At 42.4% G+C, this 23,326-nt stretch overlaps 1 protein-coding gene across 1 annotated transcript in view; it reads left to right on the top strand.

Moving 5' to 3' along the window:
- LAMB3 (laminin subunit beta 3) overlaps positions 1-23,326 on the top strand; it is an 82,728-nt gene that overhangs the window by 31,725 nt on the left and 27,677 nt on the right. Inside the window, exons 4-13 of the mRNA XM_088475445.1 lie at positions 5,759-5,873; positions 7,820-7,893; positions 10,158-10,340; positions 10,742-10,805; positions 12,871-13,064; positions 17,366-17,486; positions 19,891-20,079; positions 20,259-20,414; positions 21,223-21,419; positions 23,131-23,227. Coding sequence (XP_088331571.1) covers positions 5,759-5,873; positions 7,820-7,893; positions 10,158-10,340; positions 10,742-10,805; positions 12,871-13,064; positions 17,366-17,486; positions 19,891-20,079; positions 20,259-20,414; positions 21,223-21,419; positions 23,131-23,227 — 1,390 coding nt within the window. The remainder of the gene's footprint in view (positions 1-5,758; positions 5,874-7,819; positions 7,894-10,157; positions 10,341-10,741; positions 10,806-12,870; positions 13,065-17,365; positions 17,487-19,890; positions 20,080-20,258; positions 20,415-21,222; positions 21,420-23,130; positions 23,228-23,326) is intronic.

Here is a 23,326-nt window from a genome sequence, read left to right on the forward strand (position 1 = left end):
GAATAGCGAGAATTGAAATAATTAAACTACGTAAGAGGAATTGTTCAGTGCAGATGGTTAATAGTGTAAACATGCACACATCTGGTAACACTAGGCTATCTTATTTATTAATGTTTATTTATATAGTGGCAACAAACAACACAGCACTTTAAAGAATGTTGTTAATTATGTACTTGATTGAACTTTACTGGACTCCTGTCACTGAAGTTCTTTGTAGTTCTATATCCTCTACGTACTCGGTGGTATAACTCCTGGAGGCAATGGAAGCATTCACCTCAGGGCACCAGTTAGGGATGGTGGGGCAGCAAAGTCACCAAGATGGGAGAAGAAACTATTGGACAGCACAATTACACTCCCTCACTACAAATCGGCTCCCCCAATTAATCATCACTACCAAGCCAAAATGGTGGTAGAGCTCATGTGCTTTGTCCCCCCATTCCTCTAGGTGCACTTGCAATTAATACCCCTTTCACACATATGTAGTCTAAATACCCCGGTTTTGCTGGTGCACGTGCACTGACCTGGGTCTATACTATCGCCTGTAGCGTGAATGGCATAACGTGGTCATGTCTCAAAGGCTCTGATTGGTCGGCTCAGTGGCGCTTGGAGATTTCGCTATCTCCAAGCATCAACTGCCTGACAGGAGACCCCGGTCTGGTGTGGGTTGATGCTAGATCCTATGTGGCTAAAGGACCTATGTGACGTAACAACCTCATGACCGCTGCAGGAGGCTGGACCGTTCCTGTGTTACCATCCACTAGGGCATAGAGGGGGAATAAATAGCGAGCCACCATGCCCGAAGCGTGGCAAGCGCAGCGAACCCGCGAGGGGACACTGTTGGCCCCCCCGTTCTCATACTTGCCCCTCCCCCTTTCAGCCCCGGTCATGTGGATGTGACATCACAGGTCCTCTGCAGCTCCCTATTCTAGTCCTAACCGTCTGGTGTGAAGACTGATGACACAGGAATAATCTGGGTTGTCACAAATATGTGAATGGGGGTAAGTACAGAAAACCCAGGCTGCCTTCAACCCGGGCTCAGTGTCCCGGGTCCAAGCCGGGTTAAAGCCAGGGTTTATGTGTGAAAGGGATATCACTGACAAAGTACTTTGTCAGTGATACCCCTTGTCACCTACATTGTTTATTTGACACAGAGGGCCTGATTCAGAGCCGCTCACTGCTGGCGAGCGCTCGCTCTGAATCAGGGTGTTTTTTTTTTAGGCCGCTCGCTAAGCTGTGGGTGACCACCCACAGCTTTTGCGAGCGACCAGGAGCCCATCGCGATTATCACGACCATCGAGCTTGCGAGGAGACCCTGTGGTAGGGTCTCAGCTCTCGCAAGCCCGAGTGGACTCCCTGCTCTAATAGAGCAGGAAGTCCACTACTGACATCACTAGTGATGTCAGTAGGGCCGCACACAAACGCCAGCCGTTCCTAAGGGAACGCCTGCGTTTGTGCTGCCACCCCCCCTCCCCGCCTTTAAAACGGGACGAGCTGTCAATCAACATCGACAGCCGTCTCGTCTTGTAGCGAGATCCGTAGCGACGGAGCAGCCGTCGCTGGACGGGCCTTGCGCATGCGCCCGCCGGAGGCAGCGCATGCGCAGTGGGGGACTATCGACCCGCTTGCGAGAAGGTCTGAATCAGGCCCACAGACTTTAAAAAGTAATGTGGTGAAATTCCATTTCTTTTATTTTACAACATGCACAGAGGTTACAGTATGGTGGTACAAATATTTCAAATGTCAAAACTCTGTTTGAGAAATGTGAAACTGTACATTGCTAAAACCAGCTGTGTCTGTGGGAATTATTAGCATGCTGCTCACAGCAATTGCACAGAAAAGGCTGCTCCTTATACAGACTGACTTTTTACCCAGTAACCTCTCACCTAGTTCATGTAATGGATGCAGGCAAAAGCCAATACAAAGGTTTGTTTGTGGTCCTTTGATAAATTTCACTTCATTATCGTGGATAACTTTCACTCTATTACTCTAAAGGACATAGGAAGCCGATTCATGTACATGTTGTCCCTGTAATATAAACCATCAGTAAAGGTCACTTCTCCTTTAAACAGCATCTACTGTATGGATATGTATCTAAATGTTTTTTAGATGTATCTTATTAAATGGATTTTACAGTTAATATATTTTATAATTATGTTTCAGACATATCTAGCAAAATTCAAGAAATACTCATACAGTATGTTTTAAAATATTTTGTTTAAAATTCAGGTTGTTTTATTTTAATTATTATTATTATATTATACGTACATACGCTGATTCACACTGCGCATGCGTCTGAGTCACACTGAGCATACTTCTGAGTCACACCGAGCAAGGGTCTGAGGGCCTAATTCAGACCCGCTCGCGAGCGCTGAGCGATCGCAAGCGGGTCGATGTTGGCCAAGTGCGCATACGCACGATGGAGGCGGCTCCGTCATGCGCATGCACGAGACCCGAATAACGATGGCCAAGCCGTCGCTATGGGTCTCGCACCAAAGGGGGCGTGCTGTCTGTGAGTGACCATCTTTTTGGCCGCTCGCTATAGCTGTGGGTGGTAACCCATAGCTATGCGAGCAGCCAGGAGGCCGCTCTTAAATTCAGAGGGACGGCCCTGATTCAGAGCGAGCGCTCTGTCAGAGCGTCCGGCTCTGAATCAGGGCCTGAGTTACACTACGCATGCATCTGAGTCACACTGAGCATGCGTCTGAGTCACACTGCTCATGCATCTGAGTCCCACTGAGCATGCATCTGAGTCCCACTGCGCATGCGTCTGCGTCACACTGCGCATGCGTCTGAGTCCCACTGCGCATGCGTCTGAGTCCCACTGCACATACGTCTGCGTCACACTGCGCATGCGTCTGAGTCCCACTGCGCATGCATCTGAGTCCCACTGCGCATACGTCTGAGTCCCACTGCGCATGCGTCTGCATCACACTGCGCATGCGTCTGCCTCACACTGCGCAAGCGTCTGAGTCACACTGAGCATACTTCTGAGTCACACTGAGCAAGGGTCTGAGTTAAACTGCGCATGCGTCTGAGTCACACTGCTCATGCATTTGAGTCACACTGAGCATGCGTCTGAGTCCCACTGAGCATGCGTCTGTGTCACACTGCGCATGCGACTGCGTCACACTGCGCATGCGTCTGAGTCACACTGCGCATGCGTCTGAGTCACACTGCACATGCGTCTGAGTCACACTGCACAAGGGTCTGAGTCACACTGCTCATGCATTTGAGTCACACCTCGCATGCTACTGAGTCACACTGACTATGCGTCTGAGTCACACTACGCATGCATCTGAGTCACACTGAGCAAGGGTCTGACTTACACTGAGCCTGCATCTGAGTCACACTGCGCATGCATCTGAGGCCCACTGAGTATACTTCTGAGTCAAACTGTGCATGCATCTGAATCACACCGTGCATGCATCTGAGTCACACTGCACATATGTCTGAGTCACACTGAGCAAGGGTCTAAATTACACTGCGCATGCATCTGAGTCACACTGTGCATGCTTCTGAGTCACACTGAGCATGCGTCTGAGTCACACTGAGCATGCATCTGAGTCACAAAGCACTTGCGTCTGAGTCACACTGAGTAAGGGTCTGAATTACACTGCGCATGCATCTGAGTCACACTGCGCATGCGTCTGAGTCACACTGCTAATGCTTCTGAGTCACACTGAGCATGCGTGAAGGCACATTACTGTAGTTGTACGCTTTGAGTCTTTAATCTCAATGTGATTGACAGTCAAAGAACATTTTGTGGAGGTAATGGGGAGTGGCAGCTAAAATGCTGATATGTCTTGACCGTTTTGAGGGCATATCACATCCTGCATCTCCGATCCCATACACAGGAAACATGGCTCTGACGTCTCAGTTACGGCGGCCATTCTGAGTGACCATAGATTCACTCAGGAAGTCGTTGTTTGCATGATCAGTGGCCGCTGTTGCGTATAGTACCAGCCGCTGGTGCATTAGCAAATTTCCGCACAACTAAAGCTGCGGCAGAAGTAACATACAACTCTGAATCAGACCCTATGTCAGTTTTTTAGTAGAGTAAAATTGCATTTTCTCATGGATATTTTTGGCTGGTCGGTACTGTAGCTCAATGAACCATGACAATTTATTGTAAAATTGACATTAAGCTTTGATATAACAGTCAGTCATCCATGCTGGAAGTTTGTCATAATGAAAAATTCTGTTTCATAGTCTATATTGAGAAATATATATATTAAATACTCCAATTGGACTGAAAGGCATTAATTTCATCAGATTAGTAACGTCTGTGGCCAAATGATCATGGAAAAGTGTACAGAAGTTTTCTGGTATTACCAGGCAAATACTTACAGTTTGATCAGAGGGCCTGATTCAGAGACAGACGTAATGCCAATATTTTCGCAGAACGAGTGACTATTTGCTATTGCGCTGTGATTGCATTGTGATTATTTTCGCACACATGAACCACTTGCAAAGTGAGTGACAGGTAGTCAGCGTTTGGGAGTGGTAACGGGGTGGTTAGAAAAATGCAGGCATGTCTGACCATTTGAATGTCATTTCATGGGTGTGCATAAATTAGCCATTGCGATTGCCTTAGGAGTTTGAGAGCTCTCTGCGTGTCATGAGAGCTGCAGTGCTTGCGACTGATGAGAACTGTGTGACTGTCTGCTATACATCGATGGTACTAATATTTACACTGTTGTACAGCACATCGTCTGACAAATATGAGAAGGCAGCAGTGGGCATCCCTATGCTCGGCTATACTCTGGAGGGCATTAGCGTATTTTCGCAGCTGCGTCCTGTGCAGAATCGTAGCTGTGTTTGTATTAACGTAAATCTCTAAATCAGGCCCAAAGTGTCTTCCTGATTCTGCCATTTTTTCCATTCCTCAATGCAAAATGTTGTTTGCAAACTAATGTCACCAAATGCCATCTTAAATTATTATGTATCTTTATAGGTACTTGTACATTGTTTCGAACAATTTGTTTTGTTTCCCTTTTTGGGTTGTTTGGAAACTAAGCACAAAGTTGACTGTGTGACACTGCACTACACAGAGTGGTCACACTTACTGATGACTTGGGCACATGATTCTCATGAATGAATGAGTGATAGAGTGAGAGTGTCTACTGGGTAAACAAGTTGTGAAATGTGTCCAAGTTTGGATTTGTGGTGGATGATAAAATGTCAATGTGGGTAATAGCTGGTATATTTTAAAGTTGAAATGGACCAAATCCAGATTGTCTCAACTTTATTCCATTTAAAATACCATAACATTTTATATAAGATATTCTGGCCATATGATGTAATTGTAAACAACATAATTGTTCTTATTGCATTAAGTAAAATTAAATTATTTAATAAGTTGGCATTTATAATTGTAACATAAATATTGTTTTGTTATCATATCTCTGTATGTCAGTATATTGCATCTACATATGCCACTGTCAGTGATGATTTCTAGGAGATAAATTTGGCCATTGACAAAACAGTACCCAATAGAGTTACCTGCATATTAAGGATATATACTGACATCCTTTGGATATATAAATACAGATTTGTGTAAATTACTCTCCCTTTCCAACTGTGATTAGATGGTAAATAATATGCTGTAGATATTGCATTGTAGCTTTTATCCATTTTGCAGGTATCTTTATGCCCAAGTGATGGTTTTATTGTTGCATTATTCGGAACCTTATGTTATTCTTCATTATTCTGCTGCTGGTCAGATCACACAATGTAAATTATATTACGTCTCTTTCAGACCCAATTGCAATGTTGTCGCTGTGATTCCAGAGAGCCGTATTCAGCACTGAGTCACCGGATCATTAATGTGGTGTCTCCAATCGGTCACCTTCGTTGGTGGCAATCTGAGAATGGTATGTTCTAAAAGGAAGGCAATGTATATGTGTAATCTGCTAAATAAATATTTATGGAGAATCTTGTTAATAGAACTCTGGGGATGAAAACTTCCTTTCCCCCCCTCCTCTCCTGATGATCATGGTGTATAAAATGTTTTCATATCTTTTCCCAATACATCTGTCCTGTCCAACACACTAGGGGCTTGATTCGGAGATGTACGCTATCCCGAAATTCCGCAGTTGGCTGATGTTTTTATTACAGTGTCTAAATCGCATGGCGCATGTGTTCAGGTGCCGCCATGATGTCACTTGCAAAGAGGATTTAGCTGCAGAGTGATTGACAATTAGGGACCATATACAATAGTGGCAGATGGTACTTTACTATTGCACAATCCCAGCAGTCTAAGTTGAACAATATAAAGAAACACACCTATAGTTCCCAAAATATGGTATAGAAAACAGGTTTATTGTCATCCTATGGCACTTGGGCCATACATTAACTTTACTTACCTTAAAGTGTAGGTGAAGGTCTGTTCTCCTTCTTTCTGGACTCGTCGTAGGGAGATGTATAAAATATGAAAGAGAGACATACACAGAGATTTTCGTGTAAGTAAAGTTAATGTATGACAATTAGGGGCCGTTTGAGGGTGGTAATGGTAATGGGTGTTAACAGAGAGGTGGTTAGAAAATTGTGGGCGTGTCACAGACGTTTCATAGGCTTGTTGGATTCAGTGACTGCGGCTTTGTACACACTTTCACTGATGACGGCGTCTGAGTTCCATCGCCTGTTCTGCAGGACCATATGCTTACTCAGGACTGTGATAATTAAATGATCTGCAACTGATGCTGCAACATATTACGCAGTTGTTGCGACTTTTTATGCAGATGCTTGGTTTCGCAAAGCCGCAGGTGGGAGTCTCGGTACATCTCCTGGCAGCTGTGACATATTTTCGCATAGCAGCTGTGTAAAATGTCGCACTGGGATTAGCGTACAATTATGAATCAGGCCCAATATTTCCAGATTGCTGTACATGTGGCCAATATAGGACTGTAAGATTAAGTTGAGGGAAACTGTAGGCAGCTCATCTCTCAAGCATCGCTTTCTGCAATGACTTCTATGGAAGGAACAAAAGCCCTTTTACATACATTATCATGTCGATGCAAAAATTATAATTTTTTTTTTTAAATTGCTTTTGACAAGTGTCCATTTAATGCTTGAGAGATGGACAGTGGAAGGAGAATGGTCTTTGGATCTGAGGCACCTGTCAAACGTATGCAGGAACGTTATACAGGGTCAAACACACCTTTATGAAAATGTTCAACCTACTTTCTTTTTTAAATAATTGTTTCCGGCTATTTGAGAGGTTAAATGTATGTTTCATTATTTACTTTTAGCAACATCACTATATTTTCAGTTTTTTTGCTTTGAAATGAGAAGACACCATGGGCCAAATGTGATAGGGTGAGAGTTTAGAAAATGTGAGAGTTTAGCAGTAAACTCTCACATTGGTTGAGTTTTATCTTCAAAATAGGAAAACATCTGAATGAGATTTTAAATCGTGACAGTTTTTTAAGTCTAAAAAAACCTGCAAGTTCGCTCTGTTACTTTGTTTTTGGACTATATTACATTTGCAAAGTTTAAAAAGTGTCAGAAACTCTCACTTTTCTAAACTCTCACCCTATTACATTTGGCCCAATATGTGGTTTCAATCTCTAACATAGCTCACCACTAAGCAGCCTAGTTGTGATATAGCTAATGTATGCTTTTAATGCAAATCTTATGTAATGAAATATGTAATGAACCAGACTTTGCTACTGAAAATGCAGATCTTTTAAATGGTTTGAAGGTGATCAATAAAAAGGCAAAAACAAGCTATATTAGTGCAACTCAGTAATCCACATGCTTAGTTTGTTATTAGGAATAATCTGATAAATGTGTCTGTGATGTATTATGCTTTCCACAGGAGTTAATCCAGTCTCCCTGCAGTTTGACCTGGATAGGAAGTTTCAGCTCAGTGACGTCACTTTGGATTTCAGGGTAGGTCCCATGTTTGTTTTCAGCCTCCAAGGCAGACATGTGATCACATGCAGGACTAGGCATTACCTGTGTCTCTTTTACATTTGTCGCACCCTCATAAATTACTACTACTCAGTGGTTATTGGACACATATAGCATCAAGATTCCTAACAGCCAGTAATAGGGTAAATGAGGCAATCTCACACCAAAAATAACTACATTTTTCATGTAAACAAATGTAGTTTTTGTAGTATGCCAAAGACTGTATCTGCTCTATAGAGCTGATGAAACTATATACAGTATTTTCTATACTATAAACCTGCTTCTCTTTCAACTTTTTATGGTGCTTTTACCAAAGTGCGGGTTATTAGAATTGAAGATGTTGCCTGTAGGAACCAATCAGATTCTAGCTATTATCTTCTAGAGGGTGCTAGATACATGTTAAGTAGAATCTGATTGGTTGCTATGGGCAATATCTCTATTTCTGAAAATCTGCACTTTAGTAAATATACCCCTTTGAGTTTGTTGTGTATTATTTGTTCTGAATTTTCTTTTTGTTTTTATTTATTTTCATTTTTATAGCCCATTGACTGGGAGAAAAACCATAAAGACAATTATGCTCTAATGAAAGTGTCTATCAAATAGTATATTATTCTAAAGTGTTATAAAGTCAAAGGAACAGGTGCTAGCTACCTGGTGTTAGCTGTAGTGACCATAGCTTCCCTGGCAACTTCTGTATGGTAGTGTCCATCATGCCTGATTCCATGTCATTCTAATCTGTGGAGTAAGTTGCTGATAGACTATCCAACAATTTGAATAACAGTTTCACAAACACTCATGTACTGGCAATAGAGGGTTAGGGCCTGTGCAGTTCGGTGACTTACCTTACATTGTCCTGATTTACAGATTGTTAATGTTCGGAGATGTGAATTTCTGCATATTTGTGTATATCGTTCCTATTCTGAGTCTGACTGAACTTGGCCGGCTCTATCTTTCCATGAAATAGGGCATTTTAGGGTGGGAAATGAGCTGTATCAAAATGGTCACACGTAACCACCCTGACTTCTGGGAGTGTCATGGGAGTCATTTGGGCATGTTTCAAAAGCTCTGTGCGAGTTGTGCGTATGGGGAAGGGAAGCCTGTTTCAAATGTATATCTAGCACTTAGCATGGGGCTGGTGCAAGTGCAGATATGAATGATGATGCTTGTAGTGTTGTAAAATCAATGGGTGGCGTGGCTTTTCGCTTGCACACGGACAAGCCCCCACATTAGTTGAACAGAACTTCTCCTTAGCATGCAACTACAGTCACTTTGTGTGCGGCTCAGAATCAGACTCAACCTGTGTTACAAGGTTTATAAGCCCCAGGAAGAAATTTGCATTTTCCACTTTCTAATCATGTTACATAGGTGGTTGCATGTGGAATAGTGGGGTCTAGCCCTTTCACATAGCAAAATACACCAAAAAAAGTGATGACCAGTTTAGCTACCATTGGTAGCCGGGTCTATATTTTACACTGACTTTAGTATTGTGGTGATGTCCTTCAAGTTTTGCATCATAATTCATAACACTAGTTTTTAAGAAAGGCATCCATTGATCTTGTGGCTGCAGTGTGTGCATGGAAATAAATGTGGATATTCCCAATATGTAAGGTTGGCTTGTGAAGTAGCTGTCATCACTATCAAAATGCATTTGCTCCAGCCCTATACCTGGTGCAAGAAATCCGTGTGAAATCAGACAGATCTCTGCGTATGCTCAGCATAGGCCGCAATTCCACCTACACGTCTATGAAACACCCAGAGAACCCTCATCCTACATGCAAATGCCCAATTGCCACCTATTTTGTGAGTTACTAATCACGTTTTGTTGTTATTTTGTACCTGATCCCAAATTCTGATTCATTAGACAGTACATTACAATTGCAGAACAATTACTTAACAATTAATTGTTAAATGTTTAATTTGGGAAAAAACTGTAAATGACGGAAATTGAATACATTTATTAATAACCCCCCCTCAGAACCATAGAACCGCAGAACCATAGGTGGTGAGCCTCATTCATAGAGATAAGGGATACCAATACAATAATGTTGGGAATCTCTGACAAATGGAAGCAAATCCTTGATAGGGTAGGACGGATGCTATGTGTTACAGACGCATGCTACTTCAAACACTACATAAGATGGTTTACTTGATCTTTCTTTCCTCAATCCTGGTGCTTGTCTTCCCTAATTGACTGTCCCTCTCCTCCTCTCTGGCCCTCTCCTCCTCTCACTTGTTCCTTACAGAGCCCACGTCCAGCCGGAATGCTGATTGAGCGATCTTCAGACTCTGGAAAGTCATGGCAAGTGTATCAGTACTTAGCCTTTAACTGCGCTGCCTCATTCCCGCAAATAAGACAAGGCCGTCCCCAAAACCTCGAGGATGTGAGGTGCCAGGAGCTACAGGGGAACCCCATACATGGGGGAAAGGTAATACTGATAGAAAACTATCTGTTTACTGCAATCTCACTTTTGTCAGGACAATTATGATGTTACTGTATGTACTGTACCTAATGCCGTCTTCATCAGACATTGTAAACACATAAAGATGCTAAACATGACCACTTACATGGTGTAACAATTATCTATTTTTTGGGAATTGTCAGACACAGGAATGGTGAATACATTTTTTTTTCATAATTATGTGTATACCTACATGAGAAGTCTGATGTCACATTTGTTGGAACTATGCAATTCACCAAAGCAGGACAGTTCAGACACAGATAATATTCTGCTTGATTACTGTTCGTTTTTTTGCAGAGTTTACATGGATAGTAGAAAGTTATAATCCTAATTGTACATTAATAGCCTCTCTGATTTCTTTTTTCTAGATTCGATTTAGCCCATTGGCAATGACTTTCTCAGTTCCTGTATCGAAAAGTCAACAAATCCATCGTAAGAATACAAACTATGTCTTTTATCATACCATAGTAGTGGTTTGGATTGCCATAATCCCTTTATTTACAGTACATTCGGTTCTGAAACACAATAAAGAGACGAGTACAGAAAGTTACATTGGTACTTAGAATTCAGCCCAGTGTCAGAGAAGATGGTCATCCTAATACAAGGCTCATGTTACCATGCAAAAAATATTAAGCGCCCTTTATATGGTATCCATTTTACAAATATTACTATTTGCCATTGACGTCCATGAATAAAATATGCTCCTTTTTTCACAACAAACTCAACAATGCTCATGCAACCAGTTAGCAAACACAATATATCAGAGCCATAACTAGACTTTTAGGTGCCCTGTGCCAGAGCGAGCCCCCCTCATTTTTCAAATAGGGACATAGACATGCACCCAAAAATGGGCCATGGCCTCATGGTGAAGGGCCAGAGAAGAGATAGGGGAGGCCAGGATATGCTGGGGATAACAGAAGAGGAAGCTACAAGTGAGAGTGATAATAAACAGAAAATTCACAGACCCAACCAATGTCCCCTGCCCTGCGGTGCCCTGTGCCGTGACAATGCTGCACTACCCTAGTTACGGCCATGGGTGCCGAGAGGGGGGGGGCGGGTACAGTTTGCCCGGGCTTGGTAGAGGGGCCCAGCGGGCCCGAGTCCGGCGTCGCCCCCCCTCCCTCACAGCAGCTCAGCACACAACTTGTGCTGGGCTGCTGTATAAGACTGCTCGCGGCTGCTACAGCAGCCGGAGCAGTCTCCTATGGTTGTGGGGGGGAGCGATCACACTGATTGTGACCCCCCCTCCGCATTACGCTGGGCTGGGGGGCTTACAGCACCCTCCTCCCCTGCGTGCAGCACCGTTACGCGGTGCTGAAAAAGTTCTGTTTTTTCTTTTTTTTTCAAGGGGGCGTGGCCACGCCTCCCGCGATTAGGCCACTCCCCCTCCTTTACCCGGGCCTGGCCAGTCTCTCTACGGCCCTGGTTACGGCCCTGCAATGTTTCAGCATTGTTTTGTTATAATCTCATATAGGTGTAGTGTCGTCGTTCTTGTCATGTGAAGATTGGTCAAGACCATAATGCTACTCCATGTTTGAATTTGGGTTTAATAATAATCATCATCATCATTTGATCTGATTCCCACTAATACAGTTAATTAACCTGAGTTGTATAAAAAACTCACCACTCTCAGAGGTTGACGGTCCAGGTGTTTGCACATTTCTGTTGTTCACATGTAAACCATAAGCTAACCCAAATTGTCAGAAATCTATGCATGCACTGTGGGCCTGATTCACTATGGAACGCAACTGTGAATGCAATAGCGATTACGCACGCAGTTCAAATGCGATAATATGCTAATTCAGTGCGAATGCCGCCGCTGCACTACATAAGGACGGTCACTCTTTACCTTACACACATCCTAATGTTTAGCAAGACTGCAAAAATATTGGTACAATTGAGTATCATCACAGCCTCACACACACTTGCACAAGCCCTGACCTTACTCAGAAATTGCTAACTGCATCTCACGCTATGTGTCCTTAGGCTGCGTAGGGCATTGCAGTGGCTAATTTATGCACACCCATGCAAAGGCGTTCAAATGCACTGGCACGCCTGCGTTTGGCCGTCCACCCTACCCCCCCGTTACTACCCACAAACGGCACTTCCTGTAAATCACTCTGCGATGGGTCTGCGTAGTCACTGTGATCGCAGTGGCTTGTTCGCGCAGTGCGATGCATGCGCAGTATGCAACAATCAGCCGATTGCGTGCGTATTAGCAACTGCGTTCCTTGATGAATCAGGCCCTGTGATCAGTCATTAGCGCATGTGAACAGAAGACAAGTATAGACACAGAAATCATTGATTTTTGTGCTGTTTTATGTGGCATGAAGGATTCCTAAATATGCTTGTCTGTACAAGCTTTCATTCATTTTGTAATAGTCTACTGTATGAAATCATAAATCTGCATTTGCATTCTATGATGTATGGCACGTTTACAGTAAATACAGAAGTACAGTTTACCAAGTCTAGACAAATATCTCCTTACCTTTTTCAGAGCTTGGAGAGCTCACCAACCTGAGAATTAATTTCACTCAGCTAACGCACCTGCCACCACAGAGATATCGAGAGCCCAGCGCCTTCTATGCTATCAATGAGATGCGTGTTCATGGCAGCTGCTTCTGTTACGGCCATGCAGACCGATGTGTGCCCGGCAGTGAACCAGGAAGAGACCCATTTGGTGACATTCAGGTAAAATGAGCATAACTTCCCACACTCACATGTGTGAAACTGGATCATACATATAGATTCTGTAACCCATAACAGCGACTTATTATTCACTGCATAAGAAGATTTACAGAACTTGGGGGGAGATGTATTGTATTAAGCCACGGTGAGAGATCAAATAGAGAGAGAAAAAGTACCAACCGTCAGCTCGTAACTGTCATTTTTCAAGCTAAGGGTGTTCTATTTACTAAGCTTAAAGTGGATGGATATAAAGTACCAGCTAATCAGCTCCTAACCGTCCTTTTTCAAACACAGCCTGTCACATGGCAGTTAGGAGATGATTGGCTGTTACCTTATCTCCGTTCACTTTATCTCCATCCAAGGCTTAGTAAATAGACCCCACAGTCTGTAACATGGCGTTTAGAAGCTGATTGTTTGGTACTTTGGCCTGATTCAGGTTGGATCACAAGGCTGCGGACGCACGCAACCAGTCGATGTTTGTGTTCTGCGCATGCGTATGCTTCGCAGTGCACATGCCAAGCCGGCCACAGCGATCGGGTATGCGAACGCAGTATATATGCAGTGTAGCAGAGAAATGATTGACAGCAACTGCCGTTTGGGGGTGGAGAGGAGGGGGGGTGGTCAAAGGAAATGCAGGTGTGCCTGTACGCTTGAACGCCGTTATAAGGGCGTGCATAATTAAGCCCCAGCGGCAGCGACAGAATACGCAGCCTGAGGTCTGCATGACTACAAGAAGCTTTGCAGGTAGTGTGGCCTGTCAAGGTCAACCACAACTCTGCATATGGGTCCGATGTTACTCGATGCTACCGATGTTTTTGCTAACTTGTGGATGTATGTAATGGGAAGTGGGCGGCTTTATGAGCTGGGGGCGTCTTTGGTATAGTGCTGCGATCACATATATTTTCATATTGTTGCTACGTGCGGGTGCGTGCAGACTTGCGATCCGTGCTGAATCCAGCCCTTTATCTCTCTCGGTTTTATATCCCCCTTGATTTGTTATTCTGTGCAGCAATTTTCAATAACGCCCTTAATAGAGTCCTGACACTGATAAAAGGAAAATATTCATATGATTTATTTTAACTTTTCCAATTAAAATTCAGAAAAGCCTAAAGGCATATTTTATTATTCACAGACAATAATATTTTTCTGCATATTAATATAGTGAGAGCTGTCATACAATCTGCTGCAAAGTCTGGTAAAACAGTGCTCCCAGGGGCCAAGTTATTGAAAAGTCATAGTAAAAATAAGTTACTAACAAAGGATATGTTACAAGAAGTCATTTTTATGTACTATAGCTGCAAAAATGGGTCCAGCAGAGCAAATCGCATTGGCACTTGGGGTGTCCTGGGTTTATTTCTGGTGTCCAATCTTGTTGGCAAGCATAGGGGTTTGCATTTAAAGGTAGCAAGAAATGGAGGGGGGGTGACAAAATTAGCTGTTTTTGCTGGGAGCAATTTGATGGATCAATGTGTTCGTAATAAATGGGACATAAGAGACAGGACACAATCTCTCTGTACTCATGCATGTAGAAAATGAGCTTCAATTGGAGTAGAGAACACATTTTGGGACTTGCTGCTGCACACTGTGCCCTCAGAGTCTTTTTCTCCTGCTAAACAAACCTGTATCAAGCAGTGAAAAGAGTGGACAAGTTGCCTCTCAACCAATCAACTTTGGGGAAGCATTTAAATAAGTGATAGGTAGATGCTGATTGGATGCTATGGGTAACTTCTGTACTGATCCACTTCTCCACTGTTTGATATATCAAAGGATCAGTTTTAACAACTTGGAGTATATTTACTGGGATCTGGTCTATCGATCTACAGTAAAAAGGTTGACAATGTCTAGATAGACACCAGATGTTAGACAGTCAATAGGTCAACAGGGACAAGTGGTCGACAGGGACAAGTGGTTGATGCACTAAAGGTTGACATGTAAGAAGGTTGACAAGTACAAATGGTCAACATGGTCAGAAGGTCGACACAAAAATGGTTGACACAAAATGGTAAAATGATACAAAAAATTAGGGTTAGGTTTAATGTTCGAGTTCGAGTTAGGCACTTACCCCGACGTTTAGGGTTAGGCAATTACGTGACGTAAGGGTTAGGCACCAGGAGGGAGGGTTAGGGTTAGGCACCAGGAGGGAGGGTTAGGGTTAGGCACCAGGAGGGAGGATTAGGGTTAGGCACCAGGAGGGAGGGTTAGGGTTAGGCACCAGGAGGGAGGATTAGGGTTAGGCACCAGGAGGGAGGGTTAGGCACTAGAAGGGATGGATGGATTAGGGTTAGAAAAAAAAACATGTGATGACATATTTGCATCAACCTTTTGTCGCTGTCGACCTTTTGTCCCTGTCGACCTATTGGCTGTCTAACATCTGGTGTCTACCTAGACATTGTTGACCTTTTTAATGTCTATCTTTCAATCCACACCCATATTTACTAAAGTGCAGGTTTTTAGAAATGGAGATGTTGCTCATAGCAACCAATCAGATTCTAGAATCTGATTGGTTGCTGTGGGCAACATCTCCAATTCGAAAGACCCACACATTAGTAAATATGCCCCCTTTGGAGTTAACCCAAATGCCAGATAAAGCTGTTAAGACAAAAATGAAACATGAGGTAGCTGAATTTTAGCTGAAACAAATGTACACTGAAAATAAGCAGGTGATAGGCATACATGTATATATTCACCAGGCAGACAAATAAACACATTTGTGCATAATGAATTGCACAGTACATCCATTCTTTTGTTCAGAAACAAGCCTTCTTTTCTATATAACCTAAGTGCAACATTCTTCATAATACTGTAGCATTATTACTTTCATTATTTTTTCATGTTTTTTTTTATGCAGTTACAATTCTTAGTAGAAAAATTAAGAAACAGTGTTTTGATGCTAGATTATAATTATCAATACATGAGAGGCTGTATGGTTTCGTAATACCAGGGCCGGATTAAGGCTTGTGGGGGGCCCTGGGGCAACTAAGATGTGGGGGCCTCCACCAAGAAAATTGACGCTCCACCGCCGCCACTACTATCCCCCATACCTTGTCTCTGGACTCTTCAGTCACAGATAGTAGTCGTGCTTAATTTTCCTGGTTACTGACCACTCCCCCCCTCTAGTCCAGCAATCAATGACCAGCAAACCTTTCAAGGCAGCTTCTCTAGCTCCCGGCCTTCTATTTTGTCCAGCCCACTCCTCCATCCTCCGTTACAGTAAATTACAAAACAAGCTATGTGTTTGCACCTCCAGGGTGTGTATATTTTCCGCCTATATGTTCTGAATTGTGCTTCCCTCCATATATCCTGAATTGTGCCTCCCTCTCTCTATTTATTTTATTTTGGTCATCATTACCCCCACATGTAAACTATGTAAAGTGCTCCAAACACTGCTCCAGATCTGTATTCTTTTTTCAATGCCCCACTACCCCTCCCAAGGTGCTCAGCCTCTGCACCCCTAGTGCTTAAATTTTTATTGTGCGCCACAAAAACCCCTACACCACCCGCTTTATGTATTTAAATGTATGCTCCCCCCCCCACCCCACGGAGCTCTCTGCCAGTTCTTAAATCTTCTGTCCACCCCTGGTAATTGTTGTGCTCCAGCGCCAAATCATAATGTACTCACCCATCGCTGAGTCAGTTGCCTCTCGCTGGCTCTTTCCCTGGCTCATCTCTCTGCTCTGACAGGCAGCTGCAGCATTGCGACATCATCAAGCAGCTGCCAGGAGCAGAGTACAGCAATCAACTACTAGACTCCCCGAGTTCAGTGCCAGCGTGTCCTCTATCAGTGAGGGCACCTTGCTTCTGTACAACCATGATGACGGTCCTGCCCGGCAGCGTTGCATACATGATATAGTACACTGCGATGCTGCCGGGAGCTGCACCAGGGAGAGTGCACAGTGATTCCAGTCAGGGCAATGTTTGCCACAGTGTGGGGGCCCCTGGACGACCGCCCCATCTGCCCTGCCTATAATCCGGCCCTGCATAATACTCATAACCAGTGCTATTTTTCAGCAGGAAATAGCTTGAACCTCTCATTAACTATGACATAATGTCCTGGGCCAAAATGTATTTTCCATAAGATACATTTTAATTTAAAGGACCTTTTGAGTGCCTTCTTTTCTAAAAACTATATACTGTATGTATATAAAATATATATAAGTATATATAATACATATATAATTATTTTTCTATAGCTCCACCCCCAGTAGCTCCACTCACAATTCCTGAATCTATTTCTCCAGAAAAATATCCCTGCCGATGACATTACACTTATAATTGAATGTATGTATTGTGTTTTATCACTTTAGGTACATGATACATGTGTGTGCCAACATAATACTGCTGGAACAAACTGCGAGCGCTGTGCTGACCAGTACAATGACTTGCCCTGGAGGCCGGCTCATGAAAACAACCCCAATGAGTGCAAAAGTAGGTCTCAGACACTTACTACTTTCTTCCCTTTGCATGCCTTCCCTGCCCAGCACCTGCACTAGCAAATGATGTAGCTGGCAATGTAGGTAAATAATGGGATCACAATATTTGTCTGGCAGCTTAAGCTGTAGGGACCTATTTTTCAAAGTATAATAAGCCCTATTGCAGGCAGAAACAGGAGTTAGACTTGCCCACCGTCCATTCTACTCTAAAAGCTACTCTAAATTTTAAGCTGCATACACACAGAACGATTTTGTTACCAACGATTTTATGAACGATTTTATGAACGATTTTCTGTCAGATTATCTGTCAGATTTTTTAAAGTGTAATGAACAATTTTTTTTGAACTACAAACGATTTTTGCATATTCCCTTAATGAAAATCGTTGAGTTGACAAGTCTGACTGAACTACAAACTACAAACGTGAATACGCATGAACGATAATCGTTCATCGTTTGACTCAGAAAGTGAACGATTTTTTCAATCGATTATCGTTAAACGATATCATTTAACGATAATCGTTCCAAAAATCGTTGTGTGTGTATGCAGCTTTAGGATTCTCACTGACAAAATGACTGTATTAGACATAATTATTTAAGGGAGATTGTGCGGCTATATCTACCAATTGAAATAAGATTAAAAGTATGTTCCAACATTGTCTGAGTCAGCTGTGAACTGGCATGGTAGATTATAAGTGCCTATTAACCTTTAAATAGCTAACAGTGTCACTTTACTCTTAGAATTAAAGCGGAGACATGGTTACCATTTGAAATCAGTGTCTTAATACCATCTTGTGGGCACTTATGTGAACTGCACTGTGTAGACCAAATGGTACGGTACAGGATTTCTCCATCTTTTATATGTGCTCTTGTGTCCCCATAAACCATAATGATACATTTTTACCAAGTTCTCCCAAGTGATTTTATTTATACTAAATACCCCTTAATGTATGTAAAAGTGTTCACAGTATACCCCACTGATTACATTTATACCATGCCACTATTTATTTATACATTTAAAAGTCCCCTTCTGATTAATTTTCTGTAAGTTTTTGATTTATTAAGACATTTTATGTTATTTTGGGCTTTATCATTCACAACGAGTGATAAAACTTGTTGCGTATGATAATGGTGTTTCAGCCAATCAGCTCCCAATTGTCATCTGTTTAAAAAATGACAGTTAGGAGCTGATTGGCTGGAATACCATTTATCATATGTAACGAGTTTTATCACTCATTGCGAATTATAAAACTTGTTGAGAAATGAGGCTCTTAGGGGTCTATTTACTAAGCAGTGTTAGGAGACAGAGTGAAAAGTGATAAGTCTGTAATAAGGTGCCAGCCAATCAGCTCCCAACTGTCATTTTTCAAACACAGCCTGTGAGATGACAGCTGGGAGCTGATTGGCTGGCACCTTATTACAGACATCACTTTTCACTCTGTCTCCTAACGCTGCTTAGTAAATAGACCCCAGAGTGAGAAGTGATAAGGTGCCAGCCAATCAGCTCCCAACTGTCATTTTTCAAACACAGCCTGTGAGATGGCAGTTAGGAGCGGATTGGCTGGCACCTTATCACTTTCTTATCACTTTTCACTCTGTCTCCTAACACTGCTTAGTAAATAGACCCCTCTGTCTCCTAACATTGCTTAGTAAATGGACCCCATAGTGTTTTATTAGGCTGGCTAAACTATCCCTTTATTTAATCTTAAATACCCTATTAGAATATATAGGGCGTGATTCAGCAAGGATCGGTATTGCGATTGCAATAGCGATTACACACGCAGTCTGACTGCAAAGATATGGAAATGATTGTGATCGCAATGTCATACGCAGCATAACATAGGGACGCCCCCTTTACCTTACACACATCCGTAATACATAGAAAAACTGCAAAACCATCGGTAACATTGTGTACCGTCGCAGCCTCAGGCACACTTGCACAAGCTCTGACCTTACTCAGGAATTGCTATCCTCATCGGACACAGTGGAAAGCCCAAGCTGCGTATGGCATCGCAGTGGCTAATTTATGCAAGCCACTGCAACGGCATTGAAACGCACTGGACACCTGCGTTTCGCCGACCAATGCCCGTCACCTCCCCCTAACGGTACTTCCTGTCAATCACTCTGCGATGGGTCTGTGTAGTCACTGCGATCGCAGTCCCGATAGCAGTGGAGTCTTCGTGCACGTGCACTGCGATGCATACGGATGCCCAGTACACAACAATCAGCCAATTGCGTGCGTAATCACAATAGCGATCCTTGCTGAATCAGGCCCATAGGCCATTGGCTGAGAACTACAAATGAACTAGAACTGTGAATGCTTCATTGTACATCTATGATGATCCACCTTGTGGTTCTGTATTAATTTTACTCTTGAATAATCCGCGCTTTCTCCATCTCAGGGTGTATCTGTAACAATCATTCTGACAAATGCCACTTTGATCCTGCCGTATATGAAGCCAGTGGCAGAGTGAGTGGGGGTGTGTGTGAGGATTGTGCAGACGGCACCACGGGGAAGAACTGTGAAAAGTGTAGACCTGACTACTACAGGAATCCAAATCGGGACATCAATCACCGGGATGCCTGTATATGTGAGTTCCCTGTTCTAGACCATAGTCACTACTACATTTCTGTCTGTAGCTCTGTCATCACATTTGTGGCACTACAGTATGCACTAAATAGATTGCGTTTCTACGTTTCTTTTATCCCATATATTTCATGTTTATATTTTATTTCTCACATGAACTTTGGATGTCTAATTTTTTTTAAGCCTGTGATTGTGATCCAGAGGGAAGTGTAGATAACGGAAGCTGTGATCCTAGGAATGGACAATGCATCTGCAAAGAAAATGTTGGTGGAGAGCGCTGTGACCAGTGCAAGCCAGGATATTACCTACTAAGCGCCAATAACCCACAAGGCTGTACCAGTAAGTGACAGGGAGAAGTCTTGCAGTACAGTATAAAATTATTAGCCCTAACCTATATACTATTTAACTACTTTTCGAGAAGGGGGGTTTGTCTCCTGGTATAAAAATTATTTACCATCAAAGGTATTAAACCATATCTAAAATATCCCTCTAGTTTACCATTGCGGGTGGATATGTTTTTGCATTTTTAGACTGATTTTTATATCCACCAGGGGGCAGTAAATATCATCAAGACATTCCCAACACAGGAATACAGTATGTACAGTAGATGACAGTAACAGTATAAACTAGTACCCTAAGTACTAGATTATACTGTTCATTTGAAAAAAAATTAATTGCTGATATGTGAAGTGATTTTTTTCCTCTTCTTTGCTTCTTACTATTTATTGAAACAATATTTAGGATGGGATACTTCGCATTTTTAATGAAAATATCCCCACAATGTACTAAGTGAGATCAACTGTATTCATTGTACACAATTCATATAGTAATGGAGCCTGCATCAGAGTACTATATTATTTAAGTTCAAGTTAAAAAACCTGAACTAAGTACTTGCATCAACTTTGTATTGTAAATACAGTATTGGGCCTTATATTATTGTAATGTAACAGTACTGTACTCCAATGTACACATTTAAAACTATTAAATTTTAAATCTGCACAAGCCACTACTATACCAAACTTAACAATACACCTAACTCAAAAGCTTGCTCATTAAATTATAAAAATGATAAATTACTGAACTAAACTACTGTGATGATACACATTAGTCTGGCCCTATATGAGCAGTCTCCTTCATTCTATTTCAGAGTGTGACTGCAACCCACAAGGATCAGAAAGAGACCAGCCATGTAACAGTGAAACAGGACAATGTCAGTGTCTCCCAAATGTCACAGGTCGGCGATGTGACCAGTGCGCCTCCCACCACTGGAACATTGTCAGTGGGAGAGGCTGTCAGATGTGTGGCTGTCATCCCCGGAACTCTTACAGTCTCCAGTGTAATCAGGTGAGAGGTGATGTCAATAATATTAATAAGTGTATATAATTCATCACATTTACTGTATATTAATGCATGCCTTTACTGCAATATATAAGGAGTTTACTTTCACCAATTAATTGCTTGACCATATGAAATCTTTTGATACAGCTGATATCATTCCATGGCCGCTTCTATATCTTTATATTTCACATTACATGAGTGTATTATTCCATATAATACATGAGTATTAGTTTAGAAAGTGAAGACATTTAAAGCATTAATTACCAATATATTAATTACCATTGGGGTAGTTTTTGCATTTAGTTATGTACACAGCTGTGTCATGTGAGAAGATCATGTGACTGACAGGTTACTGCATGGTCAGGTCTAGGTTCTGTACTGTGTTCATACAGAGTAGGTGAAAGCTGATTAAGCTCAAGACTATGGGTTCTCTGTACTAAGCCTTGGAGAGAGATAAAGTGGATGGATATAAAGTACCAACCAATCAGCTCCTTACTGTCATCTTTCAAACACAGCCTGTAAAGTTACAGTTAGGAGCCGATTGGTTGATACTTTATCACTATCCACTTTATCTCTCTCCAAGGCTTAGTACATAGACCCCTATGTAAGAGCCCAGATTTGTGGTGATTGGCTAGTAAATAGATCCCTGTTAGGTAGGTAGAATGATGGCTTCTAGTTGGTTAATCATTGGTTGGCTTTAGCCAAATAAGTTTTGTGGAAGTGGTAAATATAGTCAGTTGCGTAACAGGGCTCTGTGACACCCTGTGCCAGCCCCACCCCCTAAACCCATGATGTCAAGTCCAGGGGCAGGACCATTGGCTCCAGTAAGCAAGGCACCAGGGCCAGTTCTAGACTAAGTAAAGACCAGGGCAAAAAGTCCCTTAGATGCCCCCCTTAAAAAATAAAATCTATACTGTTTTTTGTGTGTATGAAATAAAAATACACCTTACCTATATGGCGGTTTTTCTGCAATGGGGTACCTCTGATGAAATTGATCCTCTATGGGCAGACAGTGTCTTCAGTCGGTATATACTATATATGTAGGACATCACATGTTCCGGAAGATGCGTGTTTGTGTAATAATATAACCAATGTCATCATCATACAAGAGAGGTTCAACCAGACTCGTGCCCCCTTTGTCCCCTCCAGCCTCCTGTCCCCTGTGTCTCTCCAGCCTCCTGCCCCGTGTCACTACAGTAATATTTAGACAGATAAAACATATATGGGCATTGTGATAAACACACGTGAAAACACCACCCGGCAGCTAAGCTCTCTAGTATTTTCATAGGGTACATCTACACTGTCTGTGAATGACATCCAGTTAGTAAGGTTAGAACAGAAATAGTCTTCAGTCCATCAGGGCACAGGATTTGCAAAATACAATTGAGGCAAACCAGAGGTCTGTATAATACATGTGACTGAAGGCTGCCTATTGTGAAGCACTATTACCTTATTGCTCTATGGAACCTACCATGAATACAGATAAAATGGGGTAAATAAATAATAGTTTTTTTTGTTATATGAAAATAGTACATGCTTCTGGGACACAAGCTAGAATCTATTGAGTTCACCATACCAAGCATACGTTTAGCACATATTTTAAGTAGTGTTTTGAATCATACTAGAACTGCTCTTTGAGGCACAGATGTTTATTAGCAGACACCTGGCATATTCTGTGTAGCTTATATCTTACAAAATCTTAATGTGCTCTGTTTAGGTTACTGGCCAGTGTCTGTGCAGGAATGGCTTTGGTGGCCGGCTGTGTACTGAGTGCCCAGAAAAGATGTACGGAAACCTACAGTCTGGATGCCGAGGTTTGTGGTAGATGCTCATCACCTATATGATGTCATGCATGAGGACCTGTTTATTCAGTAGCACAGTGTTTCTCAACCTTGGTCTTTAAGGCAAATTAA

The sequence above is a fragment of the Taudactylus pleione genome, unplaced genomic scaffold, assembly GCF_031769625.1.
Source record: "Taudactylus pleione unplaced genomic scaffold, aTauple2 ptg000172l, whole genome shotgun sequence".
Classification (NCBI taxonomy): domain Eukaryota; kingdom Metazoa; phylum Chordata; class Amphibia; order Anura; family Myobatrachidae; genus Taudactylus; species Taudactylus pleione.